Raw genomic sequence first — 22,688 nt, forward strand, 5'->3', positions numbered from 1 at the left:
CCTTTGGAAATGATTCCTAAATTACTGGGAAAGATAGAACAGTATAGAGAAATGGCAGGACTGAAAATAAACAGAGAAAAAACTAAAGTAATAGTTAAAAATCTTATAGACAAACAAACAAAAAAATTGTCAGAAAAAACAGAATTACAGATAGTGAAAAAGTTTAAATACCTGTGTATATATTTAACAGCAAGATGTTCAACAATAAAAGAAGATAATTACACAAAATTATTAGGAAGAATTGCTACAGTGAAAATGAACATAATGCCAAAAATTTTATTTCTATTCCAAACAATTCCCATAAAACTTGAGAAATTTTTTCCCCGAGATTTAAACTCATTAATTTTGAAATTTGTTTGGCAAGGAAAGAAGGCTAGAATTAAGATGAAAACATTACAAGATGCTAAGGAAAATGGAGGATTTGGACTACCGAAGTGGGCTTTGTATTATTAAGCATCTGTTTTAACATGGGTAAAAGAATGGATAAGTCTTAGAAATTAAAGGTTGTTATATCTGGAGGAGCATGATTTACAAGTGGGGTGGCACGCTTTTTTATGGTATGGAAAAAACAAGATTCATAAGTATTTCCAAAACCATTATATAAGAAATGCATTGTTAATAGCATGGGAAAAAATAAAAAGTAAAATAAAATATATTTGAAAATTCCAGGATGGTTGTCAACTATGGAAGCATTTGTACACCCAAATTTGGTGGACTTTGAAAAAATCTGGACATATAGAGATATTCTAAATTCTGAAGGGAATTTAAAAACTAAACAAGAAATGGAAAATCAGGGTATCAACTTATCGTGGTGGGCACATTTACAAATGCAAACTAGATATGAAAAAGACATTAAATTGTTATGGATTTTATAAAGAACAGACAGTATTTGATAAGACTTTGTTGAGATGAGAAACTAATTATGAAAATGTATAATCTTTTATTAATTTTGGAAATGAAAAGTGAACAAGTTTAAGAAACAATGATAAGATGGGCGAAAAACTTTGGATAAGCTATAGAATTAGGAAAATGGCAAAATTTATGGGAAAGAAATTATAAATTGATGATGTCAACTTCTTATAAAGAAAATTTATATAAAATGTTTTATAGATGGCATTTGCCACCAGCAAGATTAGCAAAAATGTTTAAAAATATGTCAGATAGATGTTGGAAATGTAAACACAACTCAGGCATGTATTATCATGTTTGGTGGACATGTGATAAAGCAAAGACTTATTGGAAAAAGATACATACTTGGTTAGAAAAGATGTTGGGAGAATATGTAGATTTTAAACCTGAACTTTTTAAATTAGGTATAATGCCAGAAAAGATTAACAAACAAAGCCTATATTTGATTTTACACGTCACAACAGCGGCAAGAATATTTGCGCAATATTGGAAAAATGAAGGAATACCACCAGATGAAGAAATAATCAAAAAATATTGGAATGTGCAGAGATGGATAGATTGACCATGAGACTGAAAGAAAAAGAAGAAACAGAATATTATCAAACTTGGGACTTACTTTACCGATAGTTAGAGAAAGAATAAAGGATTAGGAATTTAATATGTATTAGCATATTTAAACTCAGACAGCACGTTGGTTGAAAAATTATTATTATATGTATGGAAAAAATTAATAAAATCTTACCAAAAAAAGAAAGAAAGAATATACTTCACATTAACCTTACCAGTTTATGTGTGGATAGGCTTTTATGTTACCTCACCTCAGCTTTACAAAACAGTAGAAAGACTTAAGACATCTGAACACTTTGATCAGCCTCTTCTCTTTATTATATATGGTATGTACCACAGATGAAATAAAGACTTGAAAGAATTCTGAATTGCAATGTTCTTCAGTCTTACATGACTGAAGATTTTACCTCATCCCCCATGAAAAGTAATTAAATTAATAATTTAAAACAAGATAATGTATTGTTTTTGATTACTATATCTTCATATCCTCCAAATAATACTTGCTATCAGAAAAGGGTTACAAAGACATAACTAAATGTAATCCACACTGATAATTGACAAAATAATTGATTCTCAAAGAACAAAGATATGGGAGAGTGTAATTTTTGAAATAATCTTATAACTGCAAAATAATAGTAATAAGCCACTCTTAGGCACGTAAGAGTGGCTTATTCACAATCCAACCTTGGGAAACAACAATTCAGTTCACTTTAAAGAATAATCTTAAAGTCTATATAAAATGTTTACCTTGATAATATTTTGAAGGACTCTTTCATTTACCACAGCTTTGTGACAAGCAGTCTTTTGGTACAGATCTACCACAACTTCTAAAGATCTTTCTGCAAATGGTACATAATTAAGTGCTACCCATTCTGCCTAAAACAAACAAACAACAGATTGTATAAAAGGAAATAAATAGGCCCAGTTTGGTTACATGCACATTTTTTGAAGATTACAAAAAGAAAAATATCTGATCCATGAAAAAAGTTTTAAAAGACATTCCCAATCATTAATCAAAGACACTTTTAATAAAATATTGCAGTTTATGAAGGAAGAATGCTAAGCATGATCTTTAAAGAATTTTAACTCACCGGTGCAAACAGTTGTATCTATAGTGATTCCATTGTGTTGCATAATAAACAGAATAAGGAAAAATTAATATATTTTTATACATTTTACCTATCTCATTTTTCTGGTTGAGTGGCATTACTAGTGCAAATGCAGTCAAATCAGTGACATTATGTTTGAATTTCATAAAATAAAGTATTAAAAGTAAAATATGGGATTTAATATGCAAAAGAAAATGAAAAGCTAGTTAAATCATCTTTGTTAAGTAGGACATTTTTTTTTCATAATTTCTTTTCTAAGTAGAATGTCAATATCAAGTAGGAAAGTGACAGGAAAAAAGAAAGCTGAAATAAAGGTAACTTACATATTTATTTAATTATGATAACATAAATATTGGCCAAACTCAGTTGGTCAATAATATAAATTCATGCAAAACTATACATATTTTTGAATCTAAGCTTTTAAAAGTAAAACAGTTACATCTCACCTGATTGTATTTTGCATTGGCAATGTGTTTTGTTTCTAGCTGTCCATACTGTGGTGGTTTACAGGAAAATTCAACAAAAGCTAACAACTGATCAAAGATAGCAGGATACATTACTTGCATGTTTTCTGAACCTATACATATAACCTATAAAAACCAATTAAAAAAATTAATTTTCCAGATAATATTTAATTCATAGCAAAAATAAGACATTTGCATATAGTTTTGTGATATATATTTTAGGAATGTGAAATGCTGTAGGCTCCTCTAGCATGAGAAAGCTTCATGAGCTCTACTATTACTGCTACAAAATACGTTTAACTGATAAAGCAGCCCAGTCTGCTGAACTGATTCAAAAGGTAATTACCTAACCTCTAAACTTTAAATTAAATACACTAATTAATACATTACTTAGCATGGTAACAATTCAGAAATCAATGAAACTCTCAGATTAGCTAACATTTGATTTACTTAGATATAATAGTAACAGTGCAAAATGCAGATCAGACACAAAGATAAGACATAGTATTTTTGTCAAATTGCAAAAAAAAAAAGTTGATAATTCAGGGCAATTGGTCCCTGAGTTATCTACATATTATGGAAAGAATACAACCAAAATTATATAATAATAGTGGTGTGCATAACACCAAAATAAAACAGAAGACATTTGGAAGGAAGAGTATTGTGATAATAATAGTAGTAGAAGGTCAAAACAATCTGAACTGTATGTTTGTTCACATGATCTGTCCCATTTTATACAATACTGCAATATTATGTCAACAAAAATATTCTAACATAATGGAAAGCTTCAGATAGCTACCACTTCATTTTTGTAACTATCTGAAGAAACAAATAGGTTAAATAAAATATTTTTGAAGAGAATAATTTCACAAGTAATAACTAGGTTAATATTAAATAATCTATATACTTTATTGAGCATTTCTCAATACATTTATCTTCTAGTTGGCATATGCAAGAAATTGGTCCATTCAGAAATCCAAAAATTAATGAGAATTATCATTGTTGAATATCTGCTTGTATTTTGGCTGTTATTATGTGCTATCTGGCAGTGCATAACTTATTAGAACAGTATTGTCAATACTGCTAACATTGGATGTTCTTGCTTTGACAACAGATGGAGATGCAGCCTTTTTCTTTCTTATACTGTACTCTTAGAATTAGATAATACTGGGGGAGGGGGAGGAATGTGATGGGAGTTAGGTAGACATACAATATTGTAACAAGAGCTGATAAAGCATGGCGGGATAACGAACTGGGCGGGAAGCCAGCATTTCAAACTAATTGGAGAATGTGATTTATGACTGTTAGTTGTAGGAGGGAATTGTGCTTTGACCTATGTGCTGCAGTGAGGAGAAGTCAGATTTTGGCTTCAACTATGTACATACCGAAGCTATGCTGCTCGATTAAAGATTCTTTAAGGTAAACAATGCCTCAAAGTTCTTTGAAGAGTTTCATCTTTCGGAACCATGACATTAAGCCAAAATCTACAAACTTTCCAAACTTTCTAGGGGTTCTGAGCCCCCGTCACTGTCCCCAGACTTGAGGGTAGCTGACAAAGATTCGGGAGAAGATTTCATCATGGAGAAAAAAAAATGCTTGAAGCCAGCAACCCGGCAGCAGCTGCTACCCGGGGGGGGGGGGGGGGGAAGCGGCAGCAAACAAGCCGGGGGAGGAAGAGCTTTTGCAGGACTCCCAGCTGGAGGCAAAACCCAAGCAACTAGGAGAGCTGATATGGTCGTCAGATTGGGCCCAGCCTAACGGAGACTCCAGACGCCTCGAGAATGCCTTGCCACCCACAAAGGCTTCAAAAGCAGACCGGTGGAGAGCTACCAGGAGGCCTGCCACTGGGGACTCGGGTGAGTGGGAATGCCTGTCTGCAGCTTGTAGCCAGCCAGTGGAGAGATTTGAAGGGCTAGGACAGAGCAGCAGAAATCAACTCCTGCTGAGAGAAGCCTCCAGCCCCTCCTTTGCAGATCAGACAACCTTCCAGCCCCTGAAATCCCCTGCCAGGGCCTCCAGCCCCACACAGAGAGAGAACCCCAGTCTGAGGCCCCTGCAGCAGTGGGGAATTTAGCAGCCCCCGCAGGTGGATGGTCAGTGACCTCTGAGCTTGCAGCAGCTAATAGAGGCCTTGCAACAGCTTGGAGTGGTGCAGAAGCCAGGAAATCAGCAGCTGGTGGGAGGACGACCACAGCAAGGAGGCTAGTCGCCGCCCCCTAATGTACAACAACCACTGAGGGGCCTGCAGATGATGGAGTTCCAACAACAACCCCCTCCGAGGCCACAGGGGGCCTTATACCGGTTGAAGATGCCACAGCTCCCAGCAGACCAACAGCAGGGGGAATGGCAACAGACCCCAAACGTGCCACCCCTGGGAATGCAGCAGCAGCAGCCATGGTAGGGGGGCCAGCAGCAACGGGGGTTGCAACAGCCATGGTGGAGGCCCCAGCAGTCATTGAATCAGCAGCCAGATTGGGGCCAACAGCAACTGGGGGTGCAACAACCACAGTGGAGACCTCAGCAGCCAATGGTTGCTCCACCTTTCAGAGCAACCTTTGATGGGGACCCAGAGAAACTGATTTTTTTTCTCAACCAAGTGCGCTCTCATTTGAATCGCTGGGCCTATCTCTACCCGGACCCAGCCGTTATGGTCGATGTGATAGCGTCCGGCTTAGAGGGAGAGGCATCCGAATGGCTGAACAACTTATATAATGAGCAAGCCCCCGAATTGGAGGACCCCCACCTCTTCTTCCTAGGACTGAGAGAAAGATTTGAGGACCCATCCATGCTCTCAAAGCAGAAAAACAAATCCATAAAATAAAACAAGCCGGTAGGCCTGCCCTGGAGTACGTACAAGAGTTTCGAAAGTTAGCCGGTCGGATAGAGAGTGGCCTGAACAGTCCATAGTCCATCACTTCAGGGAAGGATTGGATGATCACCTCTCTCATGCATGCATCTATCGAGCAGTACCTGATCAGCTGCAATAATGGTACCAGGCAGCGTTAAGACTAGACGTTCAGTTCGCCCGCAATAAGAAGCCTCCACCTAAAACCAAACCAGATCCAGAGCAACCCAAATGGCAACTCCCCCTCGCAAACTTCCAATTGCTGCAACTGCTGAAGGACCCAGGCCACCTGCAGGCCCGCCAATCAAGTGCTTCTGATGTGGCCAGCAGGGACATCGAGCAGCGAATTGCCCAGTCCCCTACCCCCAACAGCAGAGTGGACCGGGACCAGCAGCGAGAAAGAAACCTGCCCAGCAGCCAATGAGAGAGAAATCCAACTGGATCACATAGGAACCGGTTGCCCAAGTCACATCCCCCACGCAGGAGGACGCCGGGACTAAGGCTGGATACATCCCCGCTCTACCCTCTTTTGACAGCGACAACGAAGGAGAGAACGACCCGATGGTGAGTTGACACATCCCATCTTTTTCACTGCCAGCCAAACTCATAATTCCTAAGGCAGAATTAAAAGTGCTAGTTGATTCCGGATGCTTCTGGTCATTAGCTTGCCATTTGCCATGAAAATGGGCATACAAGCAAAGCTGCTCTCCAAACCTGTGAGGTTTGAGCAAGCCGATGGCTCCCTGATGGGAGGGACTTTAGTCACTCAATTAACTGAGCCCCTATGCTTAGAAATAGGAGAGCACTGGGAGTTCATTCGTTTCCTGGTGGCTCCAAAAATGACTGAGACTGTGATCCTAGGATTAGCCTGGTTGGACAAATGGAAGCCATTTATCTGGTGGGAGAAGGGAATGAGAACTGTGAGGCTACCTATAGGGCCCAAGCCCCCTATCGATTCAACAGATGTTACAGGAAACTTTAGCCCACCCAACGAGCGAGTGCACATGGCTGCCTCACCTCCACCAGGCGAGCCACTCATCCCCAGTGAGTACCAGGACCTGGCGGAGGCATTTAGTGAGAAGGAATGCAACACCCTGCCTCCTCACCGACCCAATGATTGTTCCATTGAACTGTTGCCGGGAGCCAAAATCCCACGACCGAGAATGTACGCCATGTTCCCCCTCGAAATGGAGGAGATGCAGTGATACGTGGACAAAAACCTAGAGAGGGGGTTCACTGAACAGGCCAAGTCTGCTGTGGGAGCCCGTGTTGTTTAAAAAAAAAAAGATGGGTCTCTTCGTCTCTGCGTAGACTATAAGGGTCTCAATGCTGTGAGTGTGAAAAATAAATATCCCCTCCCTCTCCTGAAGGACTTACTAACCCACCTGGCTAAAGGGAGTGTCCTCACTAAATTAGACCTGAGAGAGGCATATTACCAGGTGAGAATAAAGAAGGGAGACGAATGGAAAACTGCCTTCAACTGCCCCATGGGGAGCTATCAGTTCAAAGTCATGCCATTTGAACTACAGGGGCCCCCAGCCGTATTCATGCAGTTGATTAATGAGGTCCTACATGATCATTTATACAAAGGGGTTCTGGTGTATCTTGATGATATCCTGATATGCAGCACGCATATGACTGATCATATAAAGCTGGTAAGAGAAGTGTTAAAGAAACTATTGAATGCCAAGCTTTATGTCAAACTGTCAAAATGTGAATTTCACCACACCCGATTAGCTTATCTTGGCTATAGAATTTCCAATGAGGGTATTGAAATGGACCCAGCCAAAGTGAAAGGTGTAACTGAATGGCAGCCCCCAAAGACTCGCAAACAGCTCCAAAGCTTCCAAGGTTTTGCCAACTTCTACCGTCAATTCATCCCCATTTTTGCTGAGATTGCCCTACCCCTTACAGAACTACTCAAAACAGGTAAAGGAGGGAAACCGCGACCGGGCCTACCACTAGTATGGACTATGGGCTGTCAAACCGCTTTTGAGAATCTAAAAAGACTATTTTCTGTTGAACCGGTCCTAAAGCACCCCTGTCCAGGGGAGCCCTTTGTAATTCAAGCCGACGCCAGCGATGTACCCATAGGAGCTGTATTACTGCAAAAGAACCAAAGTGGGGCATTGCAACCCTGCGCCTACACCTCGAAAAAATTTACTGAGAGTGAAAGGAGGTGGGTGATCTGGGAGAAGGAGATGGGCTCTATTAAACTGGAGACACTATCTAGAAGGGAGCAAGGTGCCTTTTGAAGTATGGACAGATCATAAAAATCTAGAAGCACTGAAAACTCCCCGCAAATTGTCCCCGAAACAGATGCGCTGGGCACAATACTTTAATCGTTTTAACTTCACTCTAAAGTACATTCCAGGAGGGAAAAACATCCTAGCTGATGCTCTAGCCAGACTGCCCCAGTACAAAAGCCAGTGCGAAGAGATTAATGAGGCAATTATCTCCAATCCACAAACTGCTACTCAACTCACACCTTGCAGGGCCCCTAATCCTGATGACCCTGGGGCAAAGAAAATAAAACAAGAGCTCCTCACTGATCAGTGGTTCAAGGACAATCAAACCTCCCTAACATGCAGGGATGGTTTGGCTTGGAAGGGGGGAAAATTGTACTTGCCAGAAGCCCTCCATCTTAACGCTCTCAAACACAGCCATGATGTAAAACAGGCTGGACACTTTGGATATTTAAAAACTCTACATCTCATCCGCTGGCAGTTCTGGTGGCCGGGGTTAAAACGGAATGTGGAAAATTATGTCAGGAGTTGTACTCTATGTGCCACCATGAAAAGAATTCCAGGGAAACCCCCTGGGTTACTGCAGCCGGTGGCAGACCCTTCTCAACCATGGGAAGAAATCGCTATGGACTTTATAATAGACCTCCCTGAAAGTAGAGGAAATACAGTCATCTGGACTGTGATAGACCTATTTTCAAAGCAGGCTCACTTCATCGCCTGTAAAGGACTCCCGTCTGCTCAATGACTGACTAAACTGTTCTTGAAACACATCTACCGGCTGCATGGAGCCCTTAAATGAATAATTTCGGACAGGGGGCTAAGTTTTTGAGGAGCTGTCTTAAACTAATTGGATCATCTCAAGGTCTATCACCTGCTTTTCACCCATCTACTAATGGGGCTGTGGAAGCCGCTAACAAGATGGTGGAGCAATATCTCAAATGTTATATTTCCTACCAACAAACCAACTGGACCGACCTCCTCCCTTTTGCACAGATGGCTTACAATAACTCTGTTCACAGCAGCACTGGCTTCACGCCTTTCAGAGTAGCTAAAGGAAAAGAGTTCAGCCCAATATCTGAATACCCTCAAGTGTCCTCCGCTTCTCAGACACTTGATCAATGGGTGAGGGGGTGGGAAGAGGTTTGGAAAGCCACAAAAGCTGTTTTAAAAAAGACTTCCAAGACTTATAAAAAGCAGGCAGACAGAAAGAGAGCCCCTCAAAGAACATTCCAAGTTGGGGAAAAGGTCTGTCGACCAAATATTTACGCCTTAAATTACCCAGTAAGAAATAAGGACTGAAATTTTTGGGGCCTTTCCCCATCGTAAGAATCATCAACCCGGTCACAGTAGAATTAAAACTCCCTAGGCTTTGAGGGAGAATTCACCCTGTCTTCCATTGCAGTTTGTTGAAATCTTTGCGAGGATCCACTTTAAGACTTCCCCCTAAGAAGGCACCCAGACCCATCGTAGTGGCGGGTCAAACTCACTATGAAGTAAAGTATATTCTTGAGTCTAGAATTTTTAAAGGGAAATTGCAGTACCTAGTACAATTGAAGGGATACTCGCTATCTGAAGCCACTTGGGTGAAATCTAGTGATGTGAAAGCCGACAGACTCATCAAAGGATTCTATAATACCCTAACAAACCGAGAGACAGTTCCTAACATATGCTTTTGTTTACGCCACAGGATCTGTCCTTTTTGTAAGGGGGGAGATATCAATGCTGCTAACATTGGATGCTCTTGCTTTGACAACAGATGGAGATGCAGCCTTTTTCTTTCTTATACTGTATTCTTAGAATTAGATGATACTGGGGGAGAGGGAGGAATGTGATGGGAGTTAGTTAGACATGCAATATTGTAACAAGAGCTGATAAAGCATGGCGGGATAACGAATTGGGCGGGAAGCCAGCATTTCAAACTAATTGGAGAATGTGATTTATGACTGTTAGTTGTAGGAGGGAATTGTGCTTTGATCTATGCGCTGAAGGGAGGGGAAGTCAGATTTTGGCTTCAACTATGTACATACCGAAGCTATGCTGCTCGATTAAAGATTCGTTAAAGTAAACAATGCCTCAAAGTTCTTTGAAGAGTTTCATCTTTCGGAACCATGACAAGTACAATATCCCTAACTTGTAGGGAAAAGGAATATTCTATGAGCCAATGGCTATTCCATTTCTGTATACAGCAATTACAGGGGCTTTATGGGATGATGTGGAGCATATTAAGGAGTTCTATTTTGAAGCATGAGATTTTGGTCCCTATTTATCTGTGTTTCTTTTACAATCAAAGTTGCAGCATTAGAACTGAGATTGTTTTTAATATTTTACATCTTGAATCCAGAATCAAAACATTTATAAAAATTTTGCATTTTTATTTGATGGCTAACCTCATGTAACTCTTGCCTTTACTCTGTATGTTTATATTCTAGATAATGTGCAGCTTTGAGTCTCAAGTCAGATTCTTCTTTTAGCTTGGATTGTTTTCAATGAAAGTAATTTAAATCAGCATAGATAAAAACTTCATTTATTTAGATCAGGCATGTCAAACCTGCGACATCATGTGATGTTTCGCAACTTTTTCCCCATTGCCAGCAATGGGGTGGGCGCGGTTTCAGTATGATGCATCCGGCCCATGGGCTGGCAGTTTGACATGCCTGATTTAGATCAAGACTTCTCCTTCTACTTCTTAAATGATACTACACAACTTACTACTAAAGCAGGGGTCCCAAACCGCATACCACAGACCAGTCCCTGTCCGTGGCCTGGGCCACACAGCTGGAGGTGAATGGCAAGTGAGCAAGTAAAACTGAAACCATCCCCCCTCCCAGGTCTGTGGAAAAATTGTCTTCCACAAAACTGGTCCCTAGTCTCCAAAAGATTGGAGTCCACGGTACTAAAGATGGTATTTTTTCAGTCAATTGATGTATTTTTTAATACTGTTTTCTTTTACATGTAGATCTACATTTCCTTGTACCCTGTATCCATTGTTCATGTTCTTTTATTTATACAGAACATGTCTTAAAAGCATTCCTGTATTTTAAAAAGTCACAATCCATGATATTTTTGAAACTAAATATTGGAATATAAAATAATAAATGGAATATATAAGTAGCAAATTAAAATAAAATCCCTAGAATAATATAAAGAAATAAAGTTAAACAGCTATTTGGTATGATTAGTACAGTTACTTTTCATCAGTGAAAGTAAAATGCCTAGTTCAGGGCTTTTCAACCTTTTCACCCATTGTACCACTTTTCGGATAATATCCGAGTACCACCACTTGCCCAGCAAAGTATCAAAAACTTGACCAAAAAAAAAAGGAAAAAATGAGAAAGTACAAGTAGTCCTCGACTTACAACAATTTGCTTTGTGACTGTTTGAAGTTACAATGGCACTGGAAAAAGCGAATTATGACCATTTTTCACATTTATGACTGTTGCAGCATCCCCAGGGTCATGTGATTTATATTCGGATGCTTGGCAACTGATTCATACTTATGACATTCACAGTGTCCCAGGGTCATGTGATCAATGACCGGGGGCGTGGCCAGCTGATCACTCAGGTTGCAGGGTGCCTGTAGAGGGGAATCCGTGGGTCTCTGGTGGAGGGGGATGGGACTGGGGTGGGTGCCTGCCTTTTTTCCCTTCCTTCTCTCCCATTGTCCCTTCCTTCCTTCTTTTCCTTCACCTCCCTTTGTCCCTTCCTCCTTCCCTCCCTCTCTCCCATTGTCCTTTCCTTCCTTCTTTCCTTCCTTTCCTTCACCTCCCTTTGTCCCTTCCTCCTTCCTTCCCTCTCTCCCTGTCAAGCCCCCACAGTCTCGACATGAACGGGCGGGGGAGGGGTTGAAGACGACGTGCGGGGCGGCAAAGAAACCAGCAGCCGGTGCTGTTCTACCTGGCAACGTGGGTGTAGGCAGCGTGGGCGTCCTGCCAAACAGCTGAGCGACTCTGACTTCTGGCCGCCGAACAGCTGATGGGCGCGAGGCCGCGTGGGCATCCTGATGAATAGCTGAGTGGCTCCGACTCTTAGCTGCCGAACAGCTGATGGGTGCGAGGCTGCAGCAGGGAGCCAAGGGCCGATGGCGCGGCCTGAAGCTGAAAGGCTCTGTCTCCTGGCTGCCAAACAGGTGATGAATGTGAGGCCTGGACCACAGCCAAACGGCGCAGGGACGCTCCTGTGCTACGCCGCCCAGACCCCAGCCTGGTTTTGGCAGGCAGCAACACATCACGGCCCTGCCTGACATCACGGCCCTGCCTGTGCGCACACAGAGGCAGAGGAGAGCGCACAGGCAGGGCGGGGATGTCGCCGGTTCATCTCCCATTTTCAGGCACTTATGTTACGAACCGGCTACTTCTCCTAGTCATTTTTCCCCTACCGGGGCCCAGCATTCGAGCCAGGTTCCCCGATCCTCTCTGTGTACATCGTTCTTCCCATAGCTCTCCCCAGCACTGTCGAGAGATGCCCATTTCTGGCTGCATTGCTACCGTTCTTAAGTTACATTTGCACCCGCCCGAAGGAAGAGAGCGACGCTTTTCTTCCTCCTCCAAAGGAAGGGAGATAAACCCGCCGGCCACCAAGTCACCCTTCCTTCGGGCGAAGTAATCTCCGGTCCCCACCTTTGAAACTGTTTCAACCTGAAGCAGAGAGTCGGAGAGCTGCGTCACTCTCACCGTTTCGACCTTCTACTTTTATGCTCCGGGAGTAGCTTGCCTTTCAAACCTCCGATAATTAACGAAAGGGGAAACCCGCTGCATGTCCCAAAAAGATGAGGGGGGGAGAAAGGCGATTAGTCAGCCAAGAGCCCAGACTTTAAGCCTGCGATACAAGCAACGGAAGGGGAAACTGACTGGCGGGCGTGCAGGCTGGCCGTCGCGGAAATCGGGAAGGGTTAAATGCTACGAAACTGGGGGGAGGGACTCAGGCTGGCACATTTGTCCCTCCACACCTGCGTTCTGTTGGCTTCGTCTGGTGCGAGTCAGCAAAACAAATGTGGGCCTCGATTCCCACCTACTGCTGCAGGATGAGTCCTCCAGGAGGCAACATGAGGGCCGTGAGGGGTATCGCAAGCTCGTGGGGGGGGAAGGAAAAGAAGATGGAAGAGAGTGAGGCTGCAACAGAGAGAGAAGGGGGAAAAGGAGAGGCGGTTGTGATGTTGGCGCTTAGGGCCGCGATGCGAGCGGTCTCAAACCCCTTCCTGCCGAGGGAGTGGACGGCTCTGTCCCCTATCAGGCTAGCGCTTGTTGTAAAGAAGAGGGGGGAAGGGTGACACGGACCGCACTGACCCGCGCGCACAAGAAGTCAATCCGGTTGCTGCAAAATGAGTCCCTGGGGAGGACGGAGCCTTGCTCTGCGCCTGCGCTCTTCGCGTGCGCCCCATGCAGGGTGCATTCAGTAGGGTTCGTGCAGGCTACCGCCAAGCAGCATGTTTTCCACAAACAAATGAGCTGGGAAGGAGGGGGGAGGAAGGTGACGCCGTGGGGGGAAGGCGACGCCGCGTACCACCAGTCAGGTGGTCGCGTACCACCGGTTGAAAAGCCCTGGCCTAGTTAAATAATTCAGTTCTGGAATATGACTTTATTCTTTTTTATAGTAAAAATAAAAAATTGTAAATGCTTAAGTTCATTTAACAGATTAAATGTAGGGTTGCATACAGTATTTATATCTATATTACATATATACTCATCATGCTATTTTCTTTTGGGTTAAGCACTATTATGTATAATAAGAGAAAAAGAGTAAACAATAATAAGCTACAGAAATTAAAAGAGAAACATAGCTCAATTAGTTTACACTAAGACCATTTATTCTACCTCTTTAAACGTTTCTCTCCTTCAAACCATCTTTATTTCAATCATGTTCATACAATCCCTATCATACAAAACATTCTTTAAATGTTCTGCCTTTCTCGTTTTGAGGATTTCAGTAATTCCAATTTATTCATGTTTGCCTTTTCTTTTAACCCACCATTATATATGTTTTGTGACTCTATGGTAATTCATTCTTTCATATGTGTAAATTACCTAAGTTTACTTTTTTATATTTGTCAGTCATTTTTATATTTAATCAACTTTAATACCTCACAAATTTGTTGTTGATTCCATCTCTTCCTGTTCCTCATATTTTAATACATTCCTATTATGTTCAAGATATTTTTGTTTCTCTTGACTTACTAAACTTTAGTACCTCTACTTTAGAGACTTCCAAGCCAATATATTGTTGTTTATCGCTCATTAATTACCACATGTATACTGAGACACACTCAAGATATTTAGAAATTGGATGAATTCTGCCTCTAAGAAGAAATTAGGGGAAAAATATTGTGACTATGAGCTCAACTGGGTTCAGAAGCAGGAATTAGCCAGACCTGTTCCCATTTGCTGCCTTTTCATCTTAATATTGGCTAGCATTTCTTTTTCTAATTGTTTTGAGTGGACAAGCAAACACACTCCAGACAGAGCTACCTATAAATATTAATTATGCCTGCAGACAGAAGTAGGAAAAAGCTGAAAAATTCTGGTGTCCTTGACATAGGAATGAAATCTCATAGTATATTCAGTATACAATTATAGAGTGTTTTCCAAACAATGTTGAGCATATTCTGCTCCTAAACCAAGTAAGTTTTCAATGTTCTTACAGAAACTTTGGGGAGGCAGAATTCCCGAGTTTAATGAATACAGAACATTTCATATAATATCTTAATCACACACAAACACACACAGGGATTCAGATAAAAATATAATGCTAGACTCATTAGCATTGTTGAAAAAATTATTTAGAGCTCCTTCTTCCTTGAAAAAAAAACTTGTTTCGGGGCAAATGCACTAGAGATAAAATCTTTTCCCCCAAATCCAGAAATCTCTGAATATGAATATTACCTTATCCAATGGATGAATCTTTTTCTATCAACAACACTGAAGTTAACAGAATACTTGTTTAATACAGACATAAACTAGTGAGCACCCGTTCTCAAACTTAGTCTTTATATATAAATATATATTAGAAAACAAATAAAAAACTCAAGGAATTATGTAAGCAACTGGTAACAGTAATTGGTAGTGTTAATACTTTTTAAAAAAGAAATAATGAATATGAATCCCACTGAAATCAGCAAAATTTCAGTTAAATGTAATGGCAAGTTTCATTAATTTCACTGAAACTTTATTAGAATTACACTGATCAAGATCTATCAATTTAATTTACATTTTACATATACATTACATTTTAAATGCATTACAGAATCTGCAAATTAATTTCAGATTTCTACTTTTGAGAACATTTTCTTGATTCAGAAAATATGCACCGGATATGATGTTAAAGAACTCTGATAGGCAGGGCCAAGCAAAAGAACTTTCTCTGGGGACTTCCGGCTTTTCAACCGGTGGTACGCGAACCATTAATGAGTGGCAGGTGGTATACAGCCCTGCCTAGCCAAGTGTAGTGGGGGAAGGAAAGAGCCAGCGCAGGGAAGGACTTACTGTGAAAGAGTCCTCTGGAGCTGCAGAGTGGCTGGGGTGAGGCAAAGGCCCCAAGCTCACTTCTGGCTCACCCTGCCCCATGAGAAAGGAGGAGGAGGGGGGCGAAGACAAGAGAGGCTATAAAAGGAGGCAGTTTGGGCGGGAGAGGGAGAGAGAGAAAAAGAAGCAGCCTTGGGAGGAGGTGGAGTCAGCTCTAGCTGCACTGAAGGGGAAGGAGGAGGGTGGGGAGGAGAGGAGGCCAAGCAGGCCGGCCATGAGCCGATCTACAAGTTCTGTGGCAGCCACCTGTGCTGGCAGCAACAAAGAGGCAAGAAATGCAGTAGGGGAACGGTTGCCCTCCACGAGGAATGAAGAAAGGTAGCATCAGCTGGAAGTGAGACACGAAGGGAGGGAGATGGAGAGTGGAAGGATTCTTATGTGCTTTTGTGACTTTGAAGTTCTGGGATTTGTGCAATGAGGGCTTTGTGTTCTTAAGGAATGCTTTGCAATTTCTATTTGGCTGATGTCTCATGTTAGCTTCTATTGCCCTCCTATTATTAGCTGTAAGTTTTGCTGCAAGGCATTTTGAAGTATTTTTCTCATGAATGGATTTTGCCTGTAGCATTCCTTTACTTATGAATGGAGCCATTTGGGGAGGCTGCCTTAGCCGGCAGCCAATACTTACTACATTTTTTTTTCTTCCTTAAATGCCGGCTGTGCTCCTTAACTTTCCTTTCTAGCCAGTAGCTAATTCTTAAGGGCGAATGTGCCTTTTTAAGCTAGTTCACTCAGCAGCTTGTCTTTTCTGCCTCTGGAGGCTTTTCCTTGTTTGATGAATATATGGAAGAGGGAAAATAGGGGGGGTGGGTCAAATTCTTCCTTCAGAAGGAGGAGGGCATGAGAAAGAGGGAGGCAGGGAAGGAAGGAGGGAGAGAAGTCCCGCCTTAGCACTTGGCCACCAGCAGCCCTGCCATTGACTTTGCTTGTCAAAAGGTTGCAAAAGGGGATCATATGACCTTGGAACACTGTGACCATCAGACATATGAATCAGTTGCCAAGCATACAAATATAAATTATATGACCCTGGGTATGCTGCAATGGTCATAAGTGTGAAAAATGATCATAAGTCATTTCAGTGCAATTGTAATTTTGAACAGGTTTTTTGTTTTTTTTGGTCATCAAGTTTTTGACACCTTGCTAGGTGGTACTCGAATATTGCCATATCCTAAAAGTGGTACAGTCGGTGAAAAGGTTGAAAAGCCCTGCCGTAGCGGACGGTCGTGGGATAATGGAGCTCCGCTCCCCATGGCCAGTTTCGCCCTGCCATGGGGACCCTAAATGGGTCTGAAGTCGCCCCAAAGAAGTGACTGTGAAGGAGGTGCCCCGCTGATCATGAAACAACAGCGGTCGTTCCGTTCGATCTGGGAGAAGCCCTCTGATCTGACAGGAGAAAGGCTAGCTGTACATCAGCATCTAGCCCAGGGGTAGGCAACCTTGGCTCTTTTATGACTCGTGGACTTCAACTCCCAGAATTCCTGAGCCAGCTATGCTGGCTCAGGAATTCTGGGAGTTGAAGTCCACGAGTCATGAAAGAGCCAAGGTTGCCTACCCCTGATCTAGCCCAAGCTACTTGCAGCTGAAGTTCAAGAGCACGAACCCTGTTAAGACTATACCCTAACGGGTTTTGATGAAATTATAAAAAATATATAACAATAATAACTTTTTGTCTGAAAAAACTGGAAAATAAACTACTACTGAACCTAGTGGAGAATCAGAGCACAGAATACTAACAATAATGACTCAGAAATTGGCAGGACGCCCAGAAACAAAGAATAATCTGTTCCCTTGAACTTTAAATAACTTTCAAGAAGACAGCTGGGAACAAAGAAAGAACTGGGCCAGCCATAAGATTAAAAAATGTCTGAAAGAAAAATACCTGGACTGTTGTCTAAATCTAAGAATTGTTTATAGAATAAGAAAAACTTCGGCTCTTGGCTAATCTTTTAGAGGAGAATTTACAGGAAGGACTTAAGGTGGCTAAACATATTGAATTGCAACTTTGACTGATTGATAATTGACCCTTGAATAAAAACTGTTACAAAATATTGCCTGTACTGAGGCCTTGACAATTGGAAATACATTGGACTACAAAAACTATATATAAAGATAAGAACTATATAAGATTGGGTTGTGCGACTCGGTAACTGGATAACTAACTATAGAGACTAAAATATTGATGAAAGCCTATTTGAAGGGGGAGACAACATGGATATCGTACACCTATCAAAAAATGACAGAACACTACAATATTTACCCCTGAAGGATTTAGCCTGGAACATCAAAGACCTCCAGAAGCAATATTTCAAGGCAAGACAAATACTTTCCAAGAGGAAATGTACGCAATGTTACGACAGATACAAATGACAATAGATTTAAACCACGAGAAAATCAAAAACAACTTTGACGACATAAATAAGCACATCTTTAACCTAAATCTACAATCAAAAAACACCCAGAAAATGATGTTGAATTAACAAACAAATCAGATAACAGAACACAAATTAGAAGAACATGATCAAATCAACAAAGCTACAAATGAAAAGACCTACAATTTAATATAAATAGGAAAAAATTTACAAGACTTTGATGTAACAACAAAAAATGGAATAGATTATAGAATTTCCAGGAGAATCATCAGAGTTCAGAGACAGAAAGTATACATTTTATCTATTTTATCTTCTTTATTCCCAACAATACTTTCAAAAACACAGGAACAGCCGGGTAAGCGGAATATATCAACTTGGAAAGCTACTCGGCAAAAGAAGAAGGCTAGAGACAGATTCAAGAGATTTGACTCGCCGTACCAGATGGAGTATTACATAAGCAAACACTTGTTTGAATATGGTTAAAAGAATAGAGAACTTTGAACATAAAGGGGCCCTAAAACAAGAGGGATAAGAGATTTAAGTAGTATAGTATGTTTTACAATGTATGAAATGTAAAAATATTGGGATTTCACTTTTATAAATATAAGTGAAATATAAGCTGATCAGAAAGGATGTTACGCAGATGCTATAAGATAGATAAGAAGTACAGTATTTTTATAACGCATGAAATATGAAAATATTGGGATGGTGTACTTAAATGGAAAAATTTGGATATTTAGATGACTAGCATTGAGAAAATCATGACTGATAAGAATAGATTGAACATAAGAGGGAAATTAAGCTTAAACAAAAATCACGAAAATAGGATGCATGGTGAACTAATTAAATAATATAAGCTGATGGACTTCTGGTTGGATCCTGGCGCCGATGGCGGCTTTTCTCCGAGCCGTCCGCCCCGAGGACGCGTAAGACCTCAGGAGCAGCGTCTACCAGCTGCTCCGCGGTTCGGAATCCCCTTCCCCGGGCAAAGGGGAGGGGGAGAGCTTCCCTGATAGGGGTAGAACTCCCTAGCCCTCATAGTTTTACAGCTGTGGGGGTGAAGGTGAGTTCCCCCGGAGTCAGGGACTTCTCCGCGCTTCGGGCTGCCTCCGTTCCTGTGAACTAAGCCAGACGCGGATTCAACCTCTGCTTTTGGGAGATCGTGAGTAAATTTTTATGAGCAGACAGAGCAATCCAGGTGGTCTGAAGCTTGAAGGATTGGAGCCTTTAACTCTGAAGTTAATAAGCTTCTTCATTGACATTTTAAGTTAAAGAGGAAAAAATATGGCTACGGAAGGGCGTTTTGCTCTTTGACAGAGACTTTTACTTTTGGAGACTTTTAATTTTACTTTTACTTTCTACTGGATTCCTATTGCATTAGACTTGGTTATTTTGTTGCTTGTTGGGCAAGCATTCTGCTTCTGTTTTTGTTGGATGTTTTCACAAGACTTTATTTGATATTATATGATATAAATGAAATTATAAGAGAAGAAGAGAAAGAAAAATGGCTTCAAAGTGTGTGGGAACTTTTGTTCCTCAGAAAAGTTCGAGTTCCTCCCCAGCTGTTCAAACACCACAGCAGACAAAACCTACTCCCCCACCCTCTCCTCCAATTCCAGCATTAACATTGAAAGATTTACAGGATGCTTTGAAGGACACAGCCAAACAGATTAGATGTGAAATGGACGAGCTGCTTGAAAAGAAACTTGAAGAGAAACTTGAAGAGAAAAATGTTGAGATGAGAGATGATATATTGTTTGCATTGCAAGGTTTGGCTGGCCATGTAGAACGCATTGAAGGGCGGGTGGAAGAAGTGGAGGAACATGTTGAAACTTTGGAAATTAGATTGGGGAAAGTGGAAGAGAATGCGGATTTAACTCAAAATGAGGTNTTTTAGAGTTAACTCATGGGTTGCAAGACAGAGAAACATTCCAAGAGATGTTGTTATCTACTTCTCAAGAAAATCAATCCGCAATGAAATTATTCAAGCTTTTTATAAGCAGAAATTTCAAATTTTAGGACAAGATGTTATAATCCTAAAGGAAATACCACCCAAGATACTTAGAAGAAGGAAGGATTTTGCTTTTTTGGCTGAAGAGTTGAAAGTGCGACAAATTCAATTCAGATGGGATATACCAGCTGGTATAATGGTTAATTATATGGGCATACGGTATCGGCTCAATACAGTGGCAAAGGCAAAGGATTTTTATAGCTCAATTTTGAAAGCAGGTCCACCAGTGTCTCCACAAGGTACCAGGAAGGAAAGAATTCTTGAAGATAAAGTTATTGAAGGAGCTACATCATCATCAAGTGTTATTAATTTACAAGATCAAGTTCAAGCTGAGTTACAACTTTTGGAAATTAAAGATGATCCAAAATCACAGAGATTGACCCGTGCAGCTCATAGACGCAAAGAAAGAGAGCAAAGAAGAGTGGATGTGGTACCCATAGCACAACAAGTAAGTTCAGAGTCAGTGGGAGGAACGAGACCGAAGAGATCAGTGATGGCTGATTTGCAAGGGGTGTTCCTGAGGCTCTCTGCCACTAAAGATGGCAAGGTTCCTGACATGGAATGTTAATGGTTTGAATTCACCGCAGAAAAGAAAGAAGATATTTTACTATTTGAAGCAACGTAAAAATGATGTTTGTTTGCAAGAAACTCATATTACAGCGAAAGATCAAAAGTATTTGATTAATTCACGGTTGGGAATACATTTTACTGCACCTGCGCCTCAGAAAAAAGGTGGAGTAGTTATTTATGTTAAGAAGGAGTTTTTGCCTAAATTGATTGACTCTGATCCAGAAGGAAGATATGTTTTTATTGAAATGTTTTTGAATGGGAAGAAATGTCTTATCATTGGATTATATGCTCCAAATCAACAGCAGAAACAGTTTTACAAACTGATACATCGGAAATTAAATCAAATGGATTACAAATCAGTTATTATGTTGTGAGATTGGAATGGTGTTTTAGATCCAAGAAAAGACAAGAAAGGTTCCAGTAAAGCTTTTAATTCAATATTGCCTAAAACTTTTTTTGATCTGAAGGAAGAACTGGAACTAGAAGATATATGGAGGGAACGGAACATGGAAGAAAAAGTCTATACTTTTTTTTCAGATAGGCATCAATCATACTCGAGAATTGACTTTTTTTTTATTACTAATGATTTTCTTTCCAGGGTGAAGAATGTTAAGATTTTTCCTAGGAGATTGTCAGATCATAGTCCGGTATGGATGGAATTATTTGGTGAAGAGGGGAAGAGAAGAACTTGGAGATTGAATGAAAATTTATTTAGATATGATATAAATGTGCAGAAGTGTAAAGATCAACTGAAAGAATTTTTTTTGTTGAATATGTATAAAGGTACTCCAATCTCAATGGTCTGGGATGCTAGCAAAGTGTATATGAGAGGTATTTTGATTTCTATGAATAGTGCTTATAAGAGAAAGCAAGCTCAAAAACGAAAAGAGCTAGAGGAGGAGATTAAATTAAAAGAACAGGCTTTTATTTTAAATCCGCTGGATAATAATTTAAAAGTATCTATAACTATGCTTAGGGAACAATTTAATATGTTAATAGCAGACCAGACAGCAACCAGTTTAAGGTATATGAAATATAATACATTTTGTAACGCAAATAAACCTGGAAGATGGCTGGCCTACCAAGTACGAAAGAAGCAGAAGTTAAGAATTATAGAGAAAATAGATTATCATGGTAAAATGACATCCCAACAAAATTTGGTTAAAAAGAGTTTTTTGGATTTTTATTCTAAGTTGTATGCTTCTGAAAAAATACAACTTGAAGAAATAGATAAGTATTTACAGGAGGCACATTTTCCTAGGTTGTCAGATAATCAAAGGGGAAAAATGAATACCCCGTATATACTCGAATATAAGCCGAGTTTTTCAGCCCATTTTTGGCGCTGAAAAATGCCCCCCTCGGCTTATACTCGAGTCAGCTAAGGAGAGTGAGTGCCGTAGTTCTTTTTTTGGGGGGGGGGAATCTATGCAATCGCTAAAAGTCGACACGTGGCTCCGGAGCCGCATGCGGCTCTTTCAGCCATCTCCTGTGGCTCCCAGCCACGTGCAGTGCCCCCCCAAAAAAATAGGACTAAAAAAGGTGAGCCAATCAATTCAAACTTCTCACAAAAGAAGTTTGAATTGATTGGTTCAACTTTGGTTTGTGGGACGCTATTCGCCATGGGGTCGACATAAACGGGGGGGGAAACAGTTCCGGAGGGAGACAGCCCTGTAGCAAGAAGCCAATGGTCCGAGCGGAGCAGCACGGAAGACCTACCAGTCGGCGTGGGAAGCTCCAGTGTTGCTGGTGAGTAAGGCTTGGCCTCCGCGGCCCGGTTCTGCTCCCCGACGACCAGCTGGACCGGCTTTCACGGCTCCAGCCCGGGGACGCCAGCAGCATAGAAAGCGGTTTGGCGGCGCTGCCGTGGGCGGGGTGTCCTTGCAGCGGACAACTTGGGCCCGGATATTTCCTGCGGCTCGCGCTCGGGACCGGAGACACCGGTGGCGCACGGCCCGGACTGTCAGCGTTGCCATGGGACCACCCCCTGCGGTGCCAGCTAATGCGGCATGTTTCCAGCGACGAAAAAGGGGCCTGCCCTGCAGGACTTTTTAGGCCCCGGATACCCCCCACCCCCTCCCCCGTCAGCC

At 41.4% G+C, this 22,688-nt stretch overlaps 1 protein-coding gene across 2 annotated transcripts in view; it reads right to left on the reverse strand.

Annotated features, from left to right (window-relative positions):
* The window catches only part of MON2 (MON2 homolog, regulator of endosome-to-Golgi trafficking), a 159,996-nt gene that overhangs the window by 23,747 nt on the left and 113,561 nt on the right, over nucleotides 1-22,688 (reverse strand). The window contains exons 27-29 of one of the 2 annotated variants that reach the window (XM_015822117.1): nucleotides 3,032-3,175; nucleotides 2,568-2,585; nucleotides 2,224-2,352 (exon numbers count right to left, since the gene is read on the reverse strand). In XM_015822117.1, coding sequence (XP_015677603.1) covers nucleotides 2,224-2,352; nucleotides 2,568-2,585; nucleotides 3,032-3,175 — 291 coding nt within the window. The remainder of the gene's footprint in view (nucleotides 1-2,223; nucleotides 2,353-2,567; nucleotides 2,586-3,031; nucleotides 3,176-22,688) is intronic. The other variant, XM_015822118.1, reaches the window with a different exon arrangement.

This window comes from Protobothrops mucrosquamatus, unplaced genomic scaffold (assembly GCF_001527695.2).
Source record: "Protobothrops mucrosquamatus isolate PMUCROS unplaced genomic scaffold, P.Mucros_1.0 scaffold1468, whole genome shotgun sequence".
In the NCBI taxonomy this organism is placed as follows: domain Eukaryota; kingdom Metazoa; phylum Chordata; class Lepidosauria; order Squamata; family Viperidae; genus Protobothrops; species Protobothrops mucrosquamatus.